At 42.3% G+C, this 22,848-nt stretch overlaps 4 protein-coding genes across 5 annotated transcripts; 3 read left to right on the top strand and 1 right to left on the bottom strand.

The window, feature by feature from the left end:
* Positions 1 to 92: 92 nt before the first annotated feature.
* On the bottom strand, positions 93 to 3,700 carry psmb13a (proteasome 20S subunit beta 13a). Of its 2 annotated transcripts, none has more exons than XM_069516136.1 (8): positions 3,536 to 3,700; positions 3,234 to 3,318; positions 2,467 to 2,564; positions 1,945 to 2,085; positions 1,713 to 1,828; positions 997 to 1,055; positions 671 to 822; positions 93 to 452 (listed from the first exon to the last, which is right to left on the bottom strand). In XM_069516136.1, the coding sequence occupies exons 1-8, from the start codon at positions 3,595 to 3,597 to the stop codon at positions 341 to 343; spliced, it is 825 nt and encodes a 274-aa protein (XP_069372237.1). In that variant the 5' UTR covers positions 3,598 to 3,700; the 3' UTR covers positions 93 to 340. The 2 variants fall into 2 exon arrangements, with proteins under 2 accessions (XP_069372237.1, XP_069372236.1); XM_069516135.1 differs by having other exon boundaries at positions 3,234 to 3,346; positions 3,536 to 3,672.
* psmb12 (proteasome 20S subunit beta 12) lies at positions 3,628 to 6,751 on the top strand. Its single transcript, XM_020107605.2, has 6 exons — positions 3,628 to 3,768; positions 4,202 to 4,272; positions 4,909 to 5,040; positions 5,601 to 5,730; positions 5,812 to 5,956; positions 6,138 to 6,751. The coding sequence occupies exons 1-6, from the start codon at positions 3,721 to 3,723 to the stop codon at positions 6,263 to 6,265; spliced, it is 654 nt and encodes a 217-aa protein (XP_019963164.1). The 5' UTR covers positions 3,628 to 3,720; the 3' UTR covers positions 6,266 to 6,751.
* A 381-nt stretch (positions 6,752 to 7,132) lies between these two features.
* On the top strand, positions 7,133 to 10,385 carry psmb9a (proteasome 20S subunit beta 9a). The gene is made up of 6 exons (XM_020107606.2): positions 7,133 to 7,747; positions 7,834 to 7,901; positions 8,864 to 8,995; positions 9,315 to 9,444; positions 9,549 to 9,690; positions 9,952 to 10,385. Exons 1-6 carry the CDS (start codon positions 7,697 to 7,699, stop codon positions 10,074 to 10,076), a joined length of 648 nt encoding a protein of 215 aa, XP_019963165.1. The 5' UTR covers positions 7,133 to 7,696; the 3' UTR covers positions 10,077 to 10,385.
* Positions 10,386 to 10,985: 600 nt separating this feature from the next.
* Positions 10,986 to 17,753, top strand: tap2a (transporter associated with antigen processing, subunit type a). The gene is made up of 11 exons (XM_020107604.2): positions 10,986 to 11,668; positions 13,161 to 13,275; positions 13,356 to 13,486; positions 13,932 to 14,137; positions 14,253 to 14,450; positions 14,558 to 14,686; positions 14,850 to 15,038; positions 15,212 to 15,385; positions 15,876 to 16,035; positions 16,365 to 16,501; positions 17,047 to 17,753. The coding sequence occupies exons 1-11, from the start codon at positions 11,152 to 11,154 to the stop codon at positions 17,236 to 17,238; spliced, it is 2,148 nt and encodes a 715-aa protein (XP_019963163.2). The 5' UTR covers positions 10,986 to 11,151; the 3' UTR covers positions 17,239 to 17,753.
* The last annotated feature ends 5,095 nt before the right edge of the window (positions 17,754 to 22,848 follow it).

The following is a 22,848-nucleotide window of genomic DNA, read 5'->3' as shown; positions in this document are numbered from 1 at the left end:
CATTGATATAAATGAACGTGACCTGCAGCACAAACCTTTTTCTTTTTATTGGATCTGTTGAATCAAAAGAAATGAGGCAACTGAGGTCAAACTGGATTTTAGTTTTTCTTTTTATTCTCATGATTATTTATTGTAAAAACACGTTTGAATCTTGGCCTCCCTTCTTGTGCTGCAGTAACCACTGAAGTCTTAGAGTTTCTGTTCCATGTCAGTGAAGTGCAGCAGCAGAGCAGAAGACACGGTGACATTTATCAAACATCTGAGATTTTTCACTGCTTTTATTTAATATCTGACAAATCACAATACGATAATTGTTGTGGTGTTTTTGTGTGATTGTGGGTCAAGCTGTATCCATTTGCTGCACCGTCTCCTGTACAACCTCCAGCTTGAAGGGGACAACTTTCTCTGTCAGGACCGGCGTCGTGCCTGGACGGTACCTGTATTTCATTTTCCTAAGAGAAAGACAGGGAGAGAGAGGGAGAAGGAACTGATGAATGTTCATGCTGATCAGGGGACGGGCTCAGAAATTCCCAGGGACAAATCTTTATGGATCTGGCATGTTTAGGGAACTGAAGTCTGTGAGTGTGTGAAACTTGGTGCAGCTCGATTGGATTTCAGGGAACTGCTGGGAATGGACAGAGATCTGAGTGAAATAAAGTTGAGCTTGTACCTGTTGTCTTTGTACTCTGACTCCTGGTATGGTCTGATGTAGTCCACTCCTTTTCTGGTGATGACGCAGATGTCGATGTTGTTGCCTGAGCCGAGGTCGCTCATGATGCCAGCGTTGATGGCGAGACGCACCAGCTCCTTGGCCTCCTCCAGCTAACACACACAAATCAACATGGAGAAGAATTCATGTGTTTAATGTAGAGACTTATTGGCAGTGCCATACTATACCAGCAATTATCCAAATACAGATGAAACACTTCTGTGATTCAGTCTAAATGATGAGGACTAATAAGAACTGTCACAGGATGTTAACAACAGTGAACAGACCTCCAGATCAGGTTTGAACTGATCCTCTAAAATCCCGAGAGCAGCCAGATCACCGGATCCTGCATGAACACAACAGAGCAGAATAAATACATCATGTTGATCAAATATGAGAGTAAAACACGAAGATCTCTGACACTTACAAATAAAATACTTGCACTGAACAGGGAGTGTGAAATCTTGTGTTTCAGATTCAAATGACACATTTGAGCCATAAAAAAAAAGACCTGAGCCGTCGTAGTGAACACACAGGGTTTCCAAAGGGTCTTAAAAGTCTGAAATTGAATCATCTCAATTGAAGGCCTTAAACCATTTTAAATATCTTTAAATATTATGTACCAGCTTTTAAAGAAACACATCTCACCTGTGGGTAGTAAATCCAAGAGTTAATGTCTCTTTGTGTCACATTAACTGTGTTGACATTTATCTAACGCCACTTCTGTCGCACTGTTTGCTTTACAATCTCTCTCTGTGTTGAAGTTCTTTCTCAACAAAAGTTTCTCTCTACTCGATTACGTCACCTTATCTTTACTTATAAGAGAAAAGTCATTCTGGAACTCTGATATTCCTTCATATCAGTCACACTTGACATCTTAAATTTCATTCATTAATGATGTTAAAAGTTTTACATTTTTCTTGAAACCTGCAGAAACCCCACAGACTCGGCTCCGACAACAACAGTTGTGCACATACTTACAGAAGAGTGTTATTGAACATACCCATTGCAAGGTAAGGCATCTTATTCACACTCCCATATGGCCCCACTGTGTACAGGTGGTTCCCCGTGCAGTCAACTCCTCCCAGAATAAGATTTGCACCAATTTGGCCGTGATACCTGAGGAGCAGAGATTTAAAAACTGAACTTTAAAGAAAGTGAGAGCTTCTTTAAACTCTTGTATAACTCATTCCCACACCCTAAGATATAAGTACGTGTCAAAGGGAAACACGAACCTGTACAACATATCCTGCAGTATGCTGACGGCCATGACGACGCGAGGGTTCCTCCCACTGTTCAGCGAGAAGATGGTGAGGTTGGAGGAGACCATCTCTGTGGTTTTCTCTGTATCTGCTGCGGTTCCTGCTCCACAACAACTACAGAGAGAAAGAAGAACCGAAGCTACTGTGAGAGAACATGTGAGGCGGGAGGAAGGGCAAAGTGAGGGGTCAGGACTCGTTCTTGGACACTGACGACACACAAACGCTCTTGATATCTTCGTCTTCGTCATTTGTGCATCTGTCCCATGTTGTAAATGGACACACCCACTTGCTCACATGAATCCTGCGGAGGATCTCCTGCTGTGTTCTCTCATTAGCTGCTCCGGAGTTTCTGTGGACATTTTACTGAGGGACTGGCTGCAGAAAGTGTGGAGGCTCTCACACATACAGCCCCAGAGAATGTCCAGAGGATCTCCAGAATGATACTAGTGAGAGTACTTGATGGTGGATTTCTGCTCCAATCCTCGTGACACTTACTATATGTTCGGGGCGATGTAATGGATCTTGGCGCACATCTTGTCGGCCACCACTTCACTGGAGGTAGCTCGTGTGTCTGCTCCCAGTACCACGCCATCCTGCACCAACAACAGAAATATTGTTTGGTCCCTGACGGTTGACAAACGTTCGACTCGTGATGAAAGAAACTAGTTGGACTATAAACAGTGCAGGTACAGTTGATGGAGAACTGAGTCTACACTAAGATCCTAATTAGTGGCCGCTGCCCCCAGATGCTAATTCATCATCAGACGATGGCCGATGGGCTCCGAGATTGAACACTTGTTGAATCTTCTTTTACTTTGGCGAGGCATGCAGTGTGGAATTGGAGGTCGAAGTTCAACATTTACATCAAGAAACTTCCAAATTCCATTTTTTTGTAATGTCCATGTCGGGTTAGTGTTTGATTTTCTAATCGTGTCATTTCGTCTCTGTGGAGAACTTGAATGCAGCGTCTGTTCTCACAACAATAACAGTACGGTCATGTTTCATCTTTCTGAAAGTTTCTATCTTTATTCATCTGGAACTGATGCACGACACTGACTCGCTGAAGAGTCGATACAGCTCTGGAAAATATGTGCAGACTCAAATTTACTTGAAGAATCAATCAATCAAATGTATTTATATAGCAGGGTATCACAGCAAACAGTTGTCTCAGGGTGCTGCACAAAAGTCCAAGATCTTCAAAAAGAATCAACAACACATTTTGTCTGTTTATATTAATATCATATACTCAGATGTGAACTTGCCTTGAACACCACTCCTGCGATGGTGGTGCCTGTTTTCAGAGGTTTCGGTGACTGTCCTGCAAAAAGACCCTCGAGTGCAGCATTTCTACAGAGAGAGACAGCGCAGGGGTGATCTGTGAATATATATTATATTTATAATCAACACATTATCAGTGTGTCCTTACAGGGATCAGAGGAACGCACTCAACAAAGTTACTTTCACTTTTGCCCCTGATGAAGTCTCAGTAAAACCGGAGTTCACATGTGATTGTGCTCATCACAGATTCAGTCCGTGGCTCGGAATCATTAAAACGAGCTCATACCTCGCGTTGTTGTCGAAATTAAACCCGGCAGCAGGAGTTTCCAGGACATTTGATAGCGCCATCGTGGATGTGACTGCGGCTCCTGTGCTCGTCTCTCTGCGTCACGGTGCGTCACGGTGCGCCAGAGGTCGCTGTTCTGACTCGTGCGTCACCTCTCCGTCCTCTCTTTCGATTTTGGAGAGAAAATGGAGAAACGCTGCACGGACTCACGAGTCAAAGGAGTCAGCACAGGGGTGAGTGAATCCGCTGTCATCTCTGTTTCTCTCTCTTCTCGTGAAACACGAAGAAAAACCTTTCAAGAGTAAAATAATCAAGAACCGACATCCGCTGCGAACAGGTGAAGCTTCACCTGATTAGAGACAAAGCGAGAGAACAAGTTCATGTTCCAGATGTTGTTGTATGAGTGAATGTTCACCTTTAATACCTGAAAGAGTTTATTCTTTAAGTTTCTACGAAGAAAACTACACTTTCATTTTCAGTGAGGAAAAAAAATCACCCCCCTCACAGAACTCCAAATCCCAGAATTCATAGCCTTGAGTGACGCCATGTGATGCTGTGTTTGTGTTGTCCACTGTTGTATTTGTCTTCTGTCATGTTTGTCTTCTTCTATCCATCATCAATGCTGGAGAACCACAACTCACAGACTCTCTCTCTCTCCGCCCTCAGACCACCATCCTGGCTGCTGTTTTCAACGGAGGGGTCGTGATTGGTTCAGACTCCAGGGCTTCAATGGGAGGGTGAGAAAAGATGAGATGAGAAACATCCGTATATTTAAAGTTACAGAGAAGTAAACATGCACCCGAGCACATTAAACACATAGAAATAATATATAGACTGTAAATAAACCACAGGTCATACCATCATTGTATTTTATTTTCATTAGATTCTTTTCGTTATCTCGATCTGTTTTATTTGTATTATTTATTTTACTCACTTTATGTAGATTTTGTCCTTTTTATTTCTTTTACCAGTTTTATTCTGCTCCTGTTGATGCCTTTTGTTTTGCTGGAAAGTTGTTTTAAACTCTGCTTTCTGATTTTTATTGAGCTTCATGAATAAAACTTTGCCTCATTAAAAACCAAACTTATTAGGAACATGGACACTTGAACGTCTGTTTGATAAGAACTAGATAAAATGACAGCAACCATTTATTCTACTTTTGATTGTTTACTTTGACCCATGTCCCATTCACAAACATGGAGGAGGCCAGATTTATGAGCTATACTGCTGCCAGTCACCAGGTGGCGATCGAGACTCTTTGGCTTCATTTTGGGGAGCTGTCACGTCGTCCATCTTCATTTCAGTCTGTGATGACGTCCTGCTGCAGGTGGTGTCGCTCTGTGTTTTGACTGTGTTCATTCTCTCGTCTTCAGGGAATATGTCTCATCTAAGACCATCAACAAGGTGATTCAGGTTCATGACCAGATCTTCTGCTGCATGTCCGGCTCGCTCGCAGACGCTCAGGCCGTCACCAAGGCGGCCAAATTCCACCTGTCCTTCCACAGGTACCCCGCACACATACTGTACAAATACATGTACACATATTAAACACATTATGACCGAAATGATACATGTACATGTGTGCATACACACAAAGTATGTACAACAAGACCGAGGCTCTGTCTTCTGTCTGCTGTACACTGTCAACAGTCAGAGTCCACGCCAGTCCAACGTTTGTCCACAGAGAACTTAAACAGTGATGCTTGTTTTAGGTCCAGAACTCTATTAACAGCTATCTGCACGTGAATCCAGATCCATCAAAACGCTGAGAGCTGATGCGTCACGTTCAATATGTTCCGCCTCTTTTGCTCTGCACACGGACTGTTTACCTGTGAGCAACCAAACCTGCTCAAACGTGATCAAAACTAGAAACAAAAACCAGAAGGCCCCAAAAACCAGTCCCTCACCGTCTGTCTCCCACAGACTTTGGGCTTTTTAACTTTTACATTCACATTTACATTCCAACAAATATGTAGAAAACACGAGAGGGAAGAAAAACTGAAAAGGAATCACACGTCTTCTTTCAAATTCACTTCCCCCGACCTTTGCTGATCCTCATCAACAGCGTCCAGATGGAGACGCCTCCACTGGTGATAGCAGCAGCATCGGTGCTGAAGGGACTGTGCTACGAAAACAAAGAGGAGCTGCAGGCCGGCTTCATCACAGCAGGCTGGGACAAGAAGGACGGACCACAGGTTGGTGGAGGTTGAGGTGCTGACAGTGCTGAGTACGTTCGGCCTCTGCTGCATGTAATGATGTCCTCCTCGCTTCCCCAGGTGTACGTTGTGTCTCTGGGTGGGATGTTAGTCCGTCAGCCTGTGACCATCGGTGGCTCAGGAAGCACTTACATCTACGGCTACGTTGATGCCAAATACAAACCCAACATGAGCAGAGAAGAATGTCTACAGTTTGCCCTTAATGGTATTTTCTTGCTTAATTAATTATGTTGATTTAAGTTTTAACACATTCAGCTGTTAGCTGTTGTGAGGAGCTGTTTAAATGTTACACACTTCCTGTTGCTGACCTACAGTTTTTTTTGTCCCTGTCTGTCTTCCTGCCTCCTCCCTTCCTTTGCTTCATCGCCCTCCTCCCGACCCCTCAGCTCTTGCTTTGGCCATGGGCCGAGACAACGTCAGCGGCGGCGTGGCTAACCTGGTGGTGGTCACAGAAAAGGGGGTGGAGCATGTGGTCGTACCTGGTGACAAGCTGCCCAAGTTCCACCACGAGTGACCACCTTCAAAGTCCTGCTGATATTCTCATGTTGTTTTGTACAATGGCGAGTTTTGATTAGGATTCAACTCCACGGTTTGATTCTAAATCGTTATGTTGGACTGAGATATCCAAATCACACACCTGAAGTCATCGAGACAAACTGAACAGTGTGTAGTTAACAGCAGTGTCACCTGTTGTTGTTATAGTTTATACAGATTCATGGCCCAACTTCAAAATTCCACCATCACATCAAATTGTTTCCATTCAAATAAATCAGTTTTCTTTTTGATTTTTATGTTTTGTCTTCAAGGAAATATGTAAATTTAAAATAAATATTTTCCTAAACTTTCTTTCTTTTTTTGGTTCTGTGCTTCAACATCTCTTCGTCGATTTCTGATGTTTTTTTGTTGCACTTGCCCCAAATTTGTGTTCCCTCTCACTATGTTGTAACACAAATATTTCGTGTTTTGTGGCTCTGATGTGGAATAAATGAGTTATACCAAACTTTAAAGTTCAACGTTCCTTGTGTCACTCAGTGTCGTCTCCTTTAAAACCTCCATGATCATGTTTTTTTATTAATCAAACCATAAGATTCCTCAGCAGAGAATGAAAGGTGGAGACGTTGCTTGTCACAAACACGTGACTTGCACTTGTTGGAAGAAAAACGTTTCAATGCATCATTGTGTTAAATGCCTCCTAAGCTTCAGTTTTGCAGGACTGAAGTGTTCAATCGTCTCTAAACTGTTTTATTTAATCATCTGTTCAACAGAGAACATTTGTTCCCCAACATGTTGTAACGTTTACATCACTGAACGTGCACATCGTGATCACAGAGATCTTCCCTGATGACTTGGTCATAAAAGAGGGAGGAGTCTCTGTTGTTGTTACAATCATGATAACACACACACACACACGCGCGCACACGCACACACACACACACACACACACACACACACTCCAGTACTGTGTATATACCAGTATAATAATACACACCGTTTTTTTTCTACGATATACAACATATTGCTGTTGTGAAATTTTTTTTTAAATATATATATTATATTATATATTTTACTTTATTTTTTTCTTTTGACTCCTTTTTTTTAATCTCGTGTCTACATCTAATACCTTTGAAAGTGCATCTTTAAAAAACTTTGATAAAGTTGGATCTTATCTTAAAGGATTTAACGTTCGCTTGAATCACGCCGGATGGACAATTTAACTTTCAATTTCGGTTTAACTCAGGAAAACATGGAGTCCGTGTGACGCAGAAGTTATTTGGTGAGAACAAACGAGAGAACTGGTGAAAAACAGAATTTTCCAACAAGGGAACGTCGTTAAACTCCTCGACTGAAGGTTTCGGTTTTCGTCTGGCGCCGCCTTTTCTCTCCTCTCTCCTCGGCTTCCAGGCAGCTACAGTCCGTGTCGTCGGTACCGGATCTCTGCGTCGACATGTTGGGAGACACGGGGCCTGAGTGGTTGTCTGAGGAGGTGAAAACCGGAGTAAGTATACGAGGTGTAATGTCTTGTTACTCCTGCCAGATGCGTAATTACGCAGCAGTTCTGAACATTTCTCCTCCTGTTTGTAGACAACCATCATCGCCATAGAGTTCAATGGAGGAGTCGTGCTGGGGTCTGACTCCCGCGTGTCTGCGGGGTGAGTTTTGTGCGTGTGCATGTGTTTGCGTGCACAGTGTGTCCAGTATATAATTTAAAGAATAACAACCTTAAATCAGGGCTGGACAATAAAACAATATCAGTGATTGTTGCACCATAACTTTCATCAATAAAGGTTCAACATATGTGGATATATTGTTCATGCACTGTGCAAACAAACCTAGAATTGATCTACTGATGTTAAATGTTTTGCTGTTCTGTGAATGTTCATCATGATCCTGAGTTTAAACCCACACCTTCAAAGATCCGTCTGAAAAGAGATTCTGCTCTAAAATGTGTTGTTTGAGCTCTGAACTAAATTATATGACTGCTCTTTGACTGAAATACATTAATACTGATTTTAATGTCACATTGATAAAAACAGTATTTATAAAAATCTACATTTATGATTTTAACACAAACCATCTTGGATCTTGCAGGATTCTCAGAATTTGGAACGTCTCTGTTTCCGGACATTTATTTGAAATAGTCAAGTCAACGTTCAAAACAACAAAAGCTGATCAAAGGGCTTTACAGACATACATATACATATCTCAGGCATTGACTGGGGATTCCCACACAGCCAGAGACAGTGCTGTTGCTTTTCAGCATCTTTATTTCTTTTAGCAAAACAAATGAATCCAAACAACTCAACTGAAAGTGATCTTTGCAGCTCAGAGCAGCTCAGTCTCTTCAGTCTCTGCTCGTGTTTCTCTCTCTCCCTGGATTCAAACTGGCACCTCAGTTGCTGCCAGTTTGAATCCAGGGAGAGTTGATTGGACCAACTACTCTTAGCTGTGCTCATCACCTCTTAACCACCTCCATGCCCACAATATCATTTTTATCTTGATATCATATTTGGGATTATCGTCGACCATATCTGAAATCCTTCTCTCTCTCTCCACTTTTCCTCACCCACTACACATCCTCTTCTTTTCCCTCTGTATTCATCCCTCCGTCCAGAGAATCAGTGGTGAACAGGGTGATGAACAAACTGTCTCCCCTCCATGACAAGATCTACTGTGCTCTGTCAGGATCTGCAGCAGACGCTCAGACCATTGCAGAGATCGTCAACTACCAGCTGGATGTCCACAGGTACTAAAGTGTTGTCAGCTGTGTCTTTTTTTGTTTGTCTTTCTCTCTTTATGGGAGAATCTGGAAAATAATATTGTTATGGTGCCGGAGCCAGTCAGTGGCCTGAGGCATCATGTTATCTGCCCATCTGTGGCATTCTTGTGAAATTGGTATCGGAAGGATCTGGTACAAACACGAGTTTATTTAGAGTCAAACATTAAATGATTCGATTTCTGAGGTCAAAGGTCAAAGTGACCTCGTGAATCTGGGAAAAAAAATGTAGACTGTAACTGTGTTGGTCAGCGGAGACAGTCAACCACTGTGCCTTCTGTCCTGTCAGTATTGAGATAGGTGACGACCCCCAGGTTCGCTCAGCTGCCACTCTGGTCCGGAACGTCTCGTACAAGTACAAGGAGGAGCTGTCAGCGCATCTGATCGTGGCCGGCTGGGACAGAAGAGAAGGTGGACAGGTGAGTAAAGCACGAGTAGCTGACTGCAGAGGACGAGAAATATCACTCGGACAAATGTAACATAAGTGTTCCCCTCTGTTCCTGTGACCTTTGACCTCTCCCAGGTGTTTGCAACCCTCAACGGTCTCCTGACAAGGCAGCCATTTGCAATTGGTGGCTCTGGCAGCTTTTACGTTTACGGGTTTGTTGATGCGGAGTTTCGCCGGGGAATGAGCAGGGAGGAGTGCCAGCAGTTTGTCGCCAACAGTAAGTTTTAGTGAGAGGATCAATTCTTCTCTTATTTCATCTTATATTAAATATTTTATCTCATAAAAACTATTTCAGTTCAGTGTCCTCACCTGTTTCACCTCAAGATCACCCCGAAAGTGAAGCCCCTGGTGGATGGTTGCAGTATAGGTTGTCAGCTGAGACTGACTAGTATATTTGATATTTTGTTGAGACACGTTGTCCATCGTTATATAAAGTCTATGGTCTCCCACCTTTTCCCTCTCTCTCTTTCCCTCATAGCTCTCTCTTTGGCAATGAACCGTGACGGCTCCAGCGGCGGCGTGGCCTTCATCGTCACCATCGACGAACACGGCACGGAGGAGAAAGTCATCCTAGGAAATGACTTACCCACCTTCAATCAGTGATCAACATATTGAATTATAGATTTAGGTATTTGTTTTGCCCCTGACAACATTGACTCATTTTACTCACCCTGCTTGTATCAAAATGCAAAATGAAATAAATATCTGGTCACTGGACCCAGCTGAAAGTTTTTGGGAAATACACAATGTTCTTGAACATTTCTGAAATGCTGTATATTCAGTGATGTGTGTCTTTGCTCAAAGCTTTAGATCTGACAGTAAACAAGAAATGATTTAAATGTTCACCCACTGAATCAGGAATGAGACTGGACATGAGTCAAAGCCTTAAATAAACTTTACATGTGATTTAAATCATACTGTCATCTCAATCTGTCCCACACATGTATTTAATAATAAACAATCTGGGTTATAAGATTAACTTTTTCATTTCTTTGTGAGCTGTTTAATGTGTTCTACATGAGAACACTGTCAGAGACAGCAGTGGAGGTTTTAACTGCAGTTTTCATCCAGGATTTGATCAGTTAGGTGGAAGAAGAAGAAGAAAAGGAGACAGCGTCGGATGTTTGCCACTTCAGGCAATGATGCAGCACTTCTGGGCTTCATGTGGTCGGCACAAATGGTTGTGAGCCCAAAGTTGCCCGCTTGTAAAATAGCAAATATCCCAAAACAAATGTGGACCAGTTTTGGCAAACATGCGCTGCTCTCTGCGAGGTGTGATCTGGACCAAAAGTGGTACGTGGAGAATATGACTCAAATAACAAAACTAATTCAGGCTACCTTTGGCACCTTTGGTTGACATGTGGTATTGCTATGGCTTATTGTGACCCAGTTCTGGCAAACAGGCCAAAAACCATTCCTCGCCATATGTGGGCCCTGGTGTCCTACCTGATGGATGTGAAACAATTCTATGTGCAGTCCATCACTTTTCAACAGCTGATGTATAAATGTTCATTTTAGTGAGGAGCTCTCCTACTCAAGGTTTCTGTTTTGCACTCTGCAGTTTGGGTTTCTGGGAAATCCCCTGCTCCTGCCAGAAAGTGAAACTGAAAGTGGATGGAAACAAAAACCTCGTTTACGCAGCAGAGCAGGTCAGAGGAGGACAACTGAAGCTGGACAAATGGCAGCAAAAACATTAACTCTCATCCACAAAGTGGCTGCTTTGCTTGCTGCCGTGTGCGTCGACCTGTCTTTACTTTACGCGTCAGGACTTGTGGTGACTCACAGCGTCTCTGCGCATCTTGTGCGTCTCTGGGTATGTGCTGCTGTCCGGGGCTCGGCTCTGACGGTCTTGTCCTCGCTCGCCCTCGGGGACCTCAGGCCGTTGCTGGTGCGTTTTATAGCGGCGCACTGTCTGCTCCCTGCGGTGTTTGAGACCGGCTCCGAGGCGCTGTACCATGAGGAGGGCCAGTGTGGGAGACTGGCGGATGCGCGCTGCTGCTGGCTGCTGTGCGCCGCCGCGTCCCTGGCTGCTGCGATGTTCTGGGAGATCACCTTCCCGGACACCGACCAGGCAGCCGCCGGTAAAGAGACGAGGCAGAAGGCTCGAGTGTTGTTCATGAGGGTGCTGAGGCTGTACAGACCCGACTACCTCCTGCTGCTGGGGGGGTCTGTGTTCCTGTCGCTGGCTGTTGTCTGTAAGTACACAGAGGGGGAAGGTTCTGGCAAACAGGATAGTAGAGGATAAGAATAGTGCATATGAATATTGTAGGAAAATATGTTCCCAGAAACAACCTGAGTTAGATATTCTGATTTTAATATAATTGTTTGCATTTAAAGGCTCAGTGTGTAGAGTTGAGTGACATCTAGTGTTGAAGTGTCATGTTGCAGCTGAACACCCGTCACCTCACCCTCTCCTTCCAAACACGAGAAACAACCTGTGGCATCTTCAGTTACCATAAAAACTCAAAAGGTGTTTAGTTTGTCCAGTCTGGACTCATGAAAAAAACATGGTGCCTCCGTAGAGAGGGTCCCCTCGATGTAAATATAAAGTATTTTAATTTAAAGTATTTAAATATAAAGGGCTTTTTCTGCAGTAAAAAAAATACAATTCATACAATTTAGATGAAACTTACTAGTGAAAACATCATGAGGATTATTCTGCATTAAATTTCTGCCGATAGTTCCCTTTCAACTCAATCTTACACTCTGGACCTTTAAGAGTCTAACGTCATGTTTTTTATGTTTCGTGTGGACCCCAGGCAGAGTTGATGCTGATGGGGATCCTAATAAAATCAATAGGCTGAAGAATTGATTCAATCGATATTGATTTATCAATAAGAAATGTTTCCAGATTGTTATCAACTATGATGAACAACAAACTATTGTTAACAACCCATTTTGAACTGTAGATCTATTAGAGCTCATAATTCAACAAAGGCCCAAAAATCCCCTAAAATTAGTTCAACCGACACCAAATCTTAATCTCACAATGGATTTGCCACTTTGTCCACATCCGGACAAAATTGAATGGGTTCTTTCTCGGCCCGTGTCCCATCCTTCCTCCAGCTTTCATAGAAATCCACTCAGTAGTTTTTGCGTAATTCAACAAACAAACCATCAGACAGGTGTAAATGAGACCCTCATGAATCCAACCCAAGAAACACTCTTTAAACATCTTTCACAATCAACATCATATACAAAGTGCAGACTTTGTATATAAATAATAGTTAGGTACTTGGTGGTTCGGTCCTGTTTTCCAGATCTGGGCCACAAAGGAGCCATAGCAATACTGCATTTTACCACATGGGCAACTTGAGGTTCACATGCAGATTACACGTTTCCTATAGAGCAGCATGTTTGCCAACAGTTTCCACATTTGTTTTGGGGTATTTTGGCCATATAGAATATTTTGCCAGTGGGCAACTTTAGGCTCACATCCATTTTGTTCGGGCCACAAGAAAACCAGAAGTGCAGCAACATTGCCTGAACTGGCCCACATCTGTTTGCTGTGCACACCAAACACACATTTCTAGTTTTGGTTTCCGAGTATCGTGTTGCTTCAGCTCCCTGTACAAAGCCGATCATAACATTTAATCAGTCGTTCTCAGCGCGGCCCTGCCTTCATGATAAAATAATGTTGTCCATGTGTCTGTGCGTGTGTCTGATTATTCGTCCCTGTCCTCTCAGGTGAGATGTTCATTCCATTCTACACTGGGAGAGTCATCGACATCTTGGGTGGTCAGTACCAGCTGAGCGAATTCAGATCTGCTCTCCTCTTCATGGGCCTGTACTCTTTGGGAAGGTATGAGTCAGCGATTTCCTTCCAGACACCAGCTTGTGTCTGTGGCTCACGTCTCACTGACTCTGTCTTTTATTCACCAGCTCGGTGAGTGCAGGCTGCAGAGGGGGACTTTTTCTTTGTGCCATCAGCGCCTTCACCTGCAGAGTGAAAGTCAAACTGTTTGGGGCTTTGACCAAACAGGAAATTGGATTCTTCGAGACCATAAAGTCAGGTACGGCTCCTGTGACTTGCAGTTTGTGCTCGAAGAAAAAAATGCACATCAGATCAGAAATACTTTATTGATCCCAGGGGGACAGGAGGGACAGAAGTATAAAGTATATAAAGAAAGGGCATTTCAGGGCAAACCAAGAATGGCAACTAATGACACTCAGTAGAGCTCATATCACAGTTCTTACATTCAGTCAAGCTGCATCACATCAAACACACTCAGATATCAGTTCTGTCTTTCGTCAAGAACCATGAATTATTCCCTGGGAAACTAGTGATAATGATCAAAAACCGTATCTCACAATGTTAAAGAAAGTGAAAACAAATCCTGGATCCTCCCATTTATCCAGTTAACTCTGGAAACTTCCTTCATGGAAGTGGGTTGAAGAGTGTTTGTGTAATCCTGAAAACATGAGACAGAAGTTTATTTCTGTTCCTTTTCTGTGTAGGTGAAATCACACATAGGTTGTCAAAAGACACCACACTGATGGGAAGAACCGTGTGTTTGAATGTCAACGTGCTGCTGAGGACTCTCATCAAGACCCTGGGCATGATCTCCCTGATGATGAATCTGTCATGGAAGCTCACGTTCCTCGTACTGATGGAGACGCCCGTCACCGGCCTCATTCAGAACATCTACGACACACACCACCAGGTGAGGGCAGCTTGAGGACAAATGATGGGTAAACACTGAGAACTGAAGAGCTCCTTGTGTGTGAGACACTATTTTAATCATTATCAAATAATACTATGTTTTCCTCCCTCCTCAGAGGTTGTCCCTGGCGATGCAGGACTCAATGGCGTCGGCGAACGAAGCAGCGAGCGAGGTGGTTTCCAGTATTCGTGTTGTCAGGAGCTTTAATGCAGAAAGACATGAGGCCCATCGCTATGGTGACTGTTTGATAAACATTCAAGCTCTCAAGAACCGGAGGGACATCGTCAGTGCAGTTTACCTGCTCGTGCGGAGGGTGAGACGTTTGAGTGAGTTTTGAATGTTGAGCACATCATTCCAGAAGACCTTATTTAACAATATTTGTGTGTGTGTGTGTGTGTGTGTTGCTGTGTGTGTCCACAGTTGTCAGGGCTGGTCATGCAGGTCTTAATGTTGTACTACGGCAGGTTGTTCATCCAGAGCGGACAGATGACCACTGGCAACCTGCTCTCCTTCATCCTCTACCAGTCAGACCTTGGAGACAGCATCAGGGTATCCCATCATGCACTGTGGATACTGTTTTTTGTTTGAAACTACTTCTGCTTCTTCACATGTGAAACACAAAGTCTAGAGAATGACGTCGTGAGGAGTTCATGTGTGAAAACAGCTGAAATGACCCTTTTCCCAGCCCTGTCCTGTGTCTTCATTCTTCCAGACACTCGCCTACATCATCGGTGACATGCTGAACTCTGTGGGGGCTGCAGGGAAAGTGTTTGATTATCTGGACCGAAAACCTCAGGTCGGCACAGATGGAGAACTCAAACCCGATCGACTGACAGGACACGTCAGCTTCCACCGTCTGAGCTTTGCTTATCCTGCCAACCCCAACAAAACAGTGCTGCAGGTGAGGTTTCTCAATGCCGGACAGACGGGGGAAGATCCTCTGGTTTAAAATCAGACAGCTCATTAAATAAATAAAAATAATGAAGGAAGAAACTCTTTGAAAACAGACAGTGATAAGGAAAAGGTCATTATAGATATTTCATTCATACAACCACTGCGGTGTTCTTGGTTCAGGATTTTTCTTTGGAGCTGAAGCCGGGTCAGATGACTGCCCTGGTGGGTCCATCAGGAGAGGGAAAAAGCACCTGCGTCAGTCTGCTGGAGCGATTCTACGATCCGCAGGATGGAGAAATCCTATTGGACAACAAGCCACTGAAATCCTATGACCACCGTTTCCTCCATGAGAAGGTTGTTATTCATCATTGGAAGAAATGAGCAGAGAGCAACAAGCATTTATCCAGTAGAGCTCAGAAATTCCCATTCTTCCAACTAGAACGGTGCTCAGTAGATCATGTTCCTCTGCTAACAGCCAGATTTTGACTTAAATTCAATCAATCTGCACCAAATTGCACAAACATATGAATTATTCTCTGGGAAATTAGTGAAAATGTCAAGAAACGTCCAATCTCACAATGTTAAAGAAAGAGAAAAGTCCTTCTGTATCCACCCTTTTGTTTGGATCTGCACTAAAATGTAATTGGTTCTTTCTTGGCTAATGTTCCATCCTTCTACCAAGTTCCATGAAAATATGTCCAGTGGCTTTTGTGTAATCCTGCTCACAAACGAATTAACAAGATTAAATAAAATCACCTTTAACCCAGAAAAAAAAGTCAAATTCTGAAAATGACGTCCTCTGAGAGTTCAGTTATATCTGTAAGAATAATTGTGTGTTTCACAGGTCGCAGTAGTGAGCCAGGACCCTGTGCTCTTCTCTGGCTCCGTTAGAGATAACATCGCCTACGGGCTCCCTGGCTGCACATTGGAGGAGATCCAGGAGGCGGCACGCCAAGCCAACGCCCATGACTTCATCAAGCTGCTGGCGAAAGGCTACGACACAGGTAAAGTGTTGTACCTGCCCCTCAAGCTGTTTTACACCAACACACAAGGAGACATGTGACAATTTGAATGAGTGTTTCATCTGGAAGAGCTTTACATCCTCAGATTTTCAGAAAACATCACTTTCCTCATCCTCTCCATTGCTGCAGCTCCTCTTTTCAGCCTCTGTCTGAATCATTAGACCGTTTTCAGAAAATGTCCAAAATTACTCTCTCTCAAAACAGAAATATTTTAAATTTTCAATTACTCATGTCGTTCTGTATCTTTTTTTCCTTTAGTTGAATTCATTTTCAATATAAATATGTTTTCTTGTTATATTATTATTTCCCAGAGGTGGGTGAGGGCGGCGGCCAGTTATCCAAGAGTGAGAAGCAGCGGATCGCCATTGCTCGAGCTCTGGTCAGACAACCTCAGGTCCTCATTCTGGATGAAATAACCAGCTCCCTGGACACTGAGAATCAAAATAAGGTAAAGTGTGTGACAGGACCTGATGTATCATGTCCACAGGAGTAAGACGGACCTGAGGTCACAGTGACCTTTAACCTTTGACCAGCAAGTCTGAATCTTTAAATCCAAGTAAACTCTCTTCCTCAGAGTGAAAGGGGGCAGGGAGCAGTCGACAACCTTTAGCCCTGATATCCCTAAAAAGAGGAGACGCCAAATAATGAGGTTATGAATATTTGTGTCCCTGTGCACAGGTGTCCTCTTGCATGGACATTATACTTAACTTAATTTCCTGTTTTATTTTCTTAAGGCTTCCCTTCATGCGTTTCTGTTAGTACTACTTCCTGTAATAAAGTTTCCCACCAGTATATTATGTTCACCTGTTTCCAATCATCCAACGTCCTTGTATTTACACCATTTGTGTTTCACCTCCTGTTTTCCAGACTGTCTTCTAGTTTAACTTTGTGTTTGACCTCTGCCTGTGTTGTGGACGTTGAAGAGCCGTAACCTTTGAGTTTTAAGATTACACAGTTTCTGTTCAGCTCCTTATTTTTACATGTAAATCTCAGGTTCAGCAGTCGCTGTCCGAACGTCCCAACCAGACCCTGCTGGTGATCGCTCACAAGCTGGAGACGGTCGAGAGGGCAGATCAGATCGCTGTGATCGGTGGAGGCAAAGTGGAGGAGCGAGGGACTCATCGACAGCTGATGGACATGAAGGGGAGCTACTACAAGCTGGTGGAGCGGCTCTTCGCTGAGTGAAACTCCACATGGGATGAAAATGGATTGATCGTAAATTTGACCTCCATTGTAGCAGAAACTCCATTTGCAACATAAAATACTAAAATCCAGACAACTAATAACAAAGGATATGATTTTAAAAGACAGTTAACGCTCCTGCAACAATATCAACAATGTCACTTATAATTTATTATAATAATTTATTTTGAATCATATCATTTACCCCTGTATTTAACCAGGCTCCACCCTCAGGCACAGCTTTCGCCCAAACCAGGAAAGACGACTGATGCAGAAGACACAAAACTGTAAAAATAAATGTGTGCACTTCGTTCAGAATACAGTGTGGTGTCAAATATAAATACTCTCTCATTTATTTTGAAATTGCATGAGGTACCGGAGAGGTATTAGATTTTTTCCTAAAATATATATATATATATATGTATATGTATATATGTATATATTAGCTGTATGATGTTTCCAGTTCATTGCCTTGTATTTGTTTAATGTGAATAAAGGTTTAACATGATGAGACACAATCGTCGAGTGGCCAAAGGTTGTTTTTTATTTCCGTCCTAAATAAAATATTGATTAACAGGATCAGACATTTTCCATCATAGTCAGAGGCCTCACAACCTGAAGTTGTTTCAGTTTTGCATTTCATGTCTTTTAATGTCAGGTATATTTATAAAATCCTTTTCAGAACACATTCACACATTCAAATAACATAATTCAAATGTAAATGAACAGGGGGGATGACAAATGATATTTGTAAAACTATTATATCTGTATATTTGTAGAGATATTTTCCACAAAGTTTGATGATCACAAAGTTGCCTTAAATTCAAAGTTGCACCCAATTACACACATTCACAGATACATGTGTTTGTCAGCAGTGTTGCACAAAAACTACTGAACAGATTTCTTCCAAACTTGGAGGAATCATGCGACGGGCTCAGAAAGAATTCAATCATTTTTGATGCAGATCCTGACAAAGGGGCAGATTCAAGGAAGTTCACCTTTTTCTTTTTATTACATAACCCAGAGTAGAATAATTCATGGATCTTGATGAAAGAAATCAGGAACATTTGGGGAATTTGTATCTGAGTTTGTAAAATTTGGTGCAGCTTGAATGAATCTAAGGGGGCTGTTGGAAAATATAAATGCACTTTACTGTGTGCCCTTCTAGTTCAAACAGGAAATGATTACGTCTCCACATGTTAATGTTTCAGATGATTTCAAAATGAAGGTGTTCTTTCTTTGACCCATGTCCCATCATCCTAAAGAAACGTTTGGTAGTTTTGTGTAATCCTGCAGAGAATCCAGTGCAAACATTTCCTCACTATTGTTGTAGATAATAAAAAAATAAGTTCAGATATGACTGGACATGGTCAGAAGGAAGTTATTCTACCGGTCAATAGTCTCAGGCCTTTTTTTGTGTCTATATTTTTATTAAAACAGTGTCGGTGGAGCTTGTGTTTCATGTTGGAGCTGACCTGGAACGTACCTGACAACCAGCGTTGTTTTTCATTCCTGGTTTTTTGGAAGGTTGCCTGGTGATTATGTGTCATAAAACCACAGTCCATCCGCAGCACGGTGTGAACACACCAACTTCCTATGTCAACACTTGTCGACATTTTGTCTCAGCCTCTGTTCACCCACAAAATGGTGGCTACAATCATGCGACGTTCGTTTCTCCAGGAACTGAACTTTTTTGAAATGTTTTTTTTTGTCTCTTTCTTAAGCACAACCGGACTGATTCTAAGGTTGCTTGTAAAAACATGAGAGTATGATACTTACACCCAAACTGCAGGAGGGAACAGCATGACCCACACATCACATAACATTTCCTTTATGACCAAGAGTATTCCTGCTGTTGAATAAAAGTTTCCTAACTTTAGATGAACTTATTTTTAAGTTTTAACGTTGATTAAAACTTGCAGTGTCTTGTTTTAGTGGTGGTGCTTTTTTAAACCTAAGTCTCCCTGTGGGAACTGAAAAGCTGAGACACAAGGTGCACATGCTGCAGTGGCTTATCTGTAATCATGTGCCATCTGCCGGAAGAGGAGGGCTCGGTCTTGAACTGCGCATAGCATCCATCTTAGGCTAAGCCGAAACACAAAATGTCCGGCGGCGTGCCCAGAAAATGTGACATGAAAACAATAGAGGAGGATCCACTGAAAGCGTGGCTGTAAATATCACCACGATCTGATCGAACCGGTTCTGCACCATGTCATCTCACCACACAGCCGAGCTGGAAAGTCCCTTCTCTTTTTTTAATCTCACTTTCAGTCTCTTGCCAAACCGCAGCCAAGCCCCAGGTCATGTGACTGAAAACAGTTGATATGTTTCAGATGGTAAAATGAATCTGTTGTGTGGCATGGCTTCAGTGAAGACCCCTAACACCATGACTGAGACCTCTGAAGAAGACCTGTGGCCTTTAAGCTACAAGATATAACTCTCTTTCAAATCAGATCTTGTCATGCTTTATAAATATAGACCACTTACCACTGCTTCAGCTAACAAGTCGTCAAAACAAGGAACTTTAAAACTTGTCTCCACCTCAGATTAATAATGTAAACGTTATGTGGACTTGCTTTTTGTCCCCACAAGGAGGACAAGTCCCCATAATGTGGGTGTGTAAACCGGTTGAGATCCAGACAACATGATCCACCTGGACGCACACAAACAACGTGTCATATTTGGTTCCTGAAAGCCTAATGGAACAGAGAAGAGTGTAACTCCATCGCTCCTGTTCGTTCCTGCAAACTAAACAATGAACAGGAGTCACTGGACAGATCAGCGTCACTCTGACATGATCACTGCTTCTCTTCTCCTCTCTAAACCAAAAGTGACACAGGAACAGATGCAGCACGAAGCACAACAGACATGACAGCGATGGCTTCATCTCATTTAGTTTGACAGATGTTTGAAAAGTGGATGAACACAATGAAATACAGCTGGAAGCAAGTTTCACTCTGAAGCCTGACAAAGGTGTTTATGATGACTCCCATGATATTATTTTTGAATATGTTGTTTTATCTTATATACATGTATCTCCACTGTACAGTCACTTTTAACTGAGGTTTTCCTTCACCAGTCAGGTACACTCCCAAACTTATCCTGTCAATCCCCTGACGTCCCCTGGGCCGTGTGACACCTGCAACATTAGATATAGCATCTGATTTTACATGATTTCTTCTGACGTGTTAAGCAATATATATTTGTGTCTTCCAAAGTTTCTGTTTCAAACACACAGCACATGATGAGTTGAGGGAAGTCACAGAAACAGATCTGAAGTCTGTTTCTGAGTTCGTAGAACAAAATCTGACAAATAGAAACTGATCTTCTATCGGCTAAAGAAAAAGACTTTGAGGAAGAGTAACAGCGCTTCGCTTGGTTGTATTCGGCACTTTTCCCAACAGCCACGTGATTTCCTGGAAGCAGCCAGCCTGGGGTTTTGGCAGAAGGTCAGATACCAACAAATTCATTGCTTTTGAGTGACATCTAGTGAGAGCTACAGCACACTGGTGCTAAAGTGATGTAAACACCACAAACTGCAGTGGCAGGTTTCAACAAGTTAAATTTCAAACTTTTTAAGACCATAATGAATAAAATGTAAGATCTATGTCCAGTAGACGAAGGAACAACAGAGTCCAGAATTACTTACACTTCCTCATAATTGAAGATAAAGTGAAGTAGCAGAGTAGAGAATAAACCTGGAGACAAAACATGGTCTCTTCACAGACAGAAACAGTAGATTTCATCTCAGACACGTGAGCTGGGATCAATTCTGACTGAGGCGTTTATTTAATATATATATATTAGTATTTTTATTTCAGCGTGCTAAAATCTGTATCATGCCGACAAATGCCTCATTTTTAAGTTTGATGCATGTATTGTAAAATTGAACATTAACATTTGACACAGTCTAAATCCTGTTCAACAGCTGGGACCTGCACAGTTGGTGAACATGGCATATCAGTGTTTGGATTTCTTGCAGTCACTAACACACCGTGGACTGGAAACCTCGGAGCAAGGACATTTAAATCTTTTCAAGGCCCAGTGGAAACCCTGAGCGTTCAGAGAAGCAGTGTTTTCAGTTTTGAACTCTTGCAGAGGTTTTGTGTTCTAGTAGCTGTCGTGATGTGTAAACCAGCTGGACTCAAACTGGAGCAGGTACAGTGAGAACGAGCCGAACTCCACCAGTTCATCATTCTTTATTTTTGACTGCATGAGTCACTAGATACTTCTCGTTTGGAAACTCTTCTACATGGAGGAGGCGACTGAATTTCCGTGGACGGTCACTGTCACCACAGAGACAATCTAATGATCATATGAGGTTGAGGTTGCACCAGATCAACCAGCTGCTCATGATGTCACAGCTGGTTGGGGGGGGGGGGGGGGGGGGGGGGGGGGTGCAACAGCACCCCATGTGTTTGTTTCAGGCACCTTCACCATTAATCCCAAATATCATGTGATTTCCCCTCAACTCCACCGAGTGAACCAGAGAGAGTCTGATGATAGATCCTGAGCGCCCCCTAGTGGAATTAAATAGGACTTGATATAAAATGATTGAAGGTGGTGAAACTCATGCTCTGGACTTCTTGTTGCCCAAACAAAAAGGATGTGAGCCTTAGTTAGAGGAGATTATATATACTTTATTCATCCCACAACGGGGACATTTTTTTATTATAAATTATGATAAAAAAGTATTGTAATGTAAAGTGACCATAATATAAGAAATATTGCAAAAAGTAAGTGACCATGACATAAATAATACTGCAAAGCATAAATGAAATAAAATGAAATCAAAAATATTGCAACGTAAAGTGACCATGATATAAATACTATGGTATGGTAAGTGTATCCATGATGATATAAATATTATTGAACATTCTAAGTGATCTTATAAATAATATTGTAAGTGGCTCACTGTTTGTGTGCAAAATATTTTACATTAAGACAGTCAGAGACAATTGCTGCCGAAGAGATTAGATTTACTGGATTTTAATCTAATTTCATATCAGTGATCATCTTTGCTGATTTTAATTATATCTCATATTTCCTGCCCAGCATCAGGCCCTACCTCACAGCAATACTACTACTACTGCTAATACTACTATTATTATTGTGGTTGTTGTTATTATTATTGTTGTTGTTGTTGTTGATGATGATAGTTGTACAGCTGCTATAAAATCTCATTTGCTTTGTCGTCCATTTTAACTCGCTGGCCACTAGAGGGCAACATAACATTGCACAGTGTCTTTCTGTACCCTGAAAGTGTCCAGTAGATGGCGCTTTGATTGAAAGAGTGGAACTGAATTTCAGATTTAACTCAACCTGCTGCTGAACATGAGGATTCTTTTCTTCCTCGTTCACTTCAGTGTAACCTCTAATCTTAATCTTTACCTTCTGGTGAGATGCTCTTTCCTCAAATTAGGACTAATCCCCCCCCACACAAGATCCTCCTTCATTAAAAGAAATGATAATTCCTCTTGTTTCTGTGAAGCTGAATTTGTCTGTTAAATCCAGATCAACAGCTGTGACGTGCACTGGGCTCATATTCATCGATAAAGACATTTATCCTGATTAAGAAAAAAGCCCCACATTTGTATTTCTTTAACATTAGTG

Source organism: Paralichthys olivaceus, chromosome 20, assembly GCF_024713975.1.
Source record: "Paralichthys olivaceus isolate ysfri-2021 chromosome 20, ASM2471397v2, whole genome shotgun sequence".
In the NCBI taxonomy this organism is placed as follows: Eukaryota; Metazoa; Chordata; class Actinopteri; order Pleuronectiformes; family Paralichthyidae; genus Paralichthys; species Paralichthys olivaceus.
Note: the sequence above shows the minus strand (reverse complement) of the source record. Positions and strands in the feature narration are given on the sequence as shown.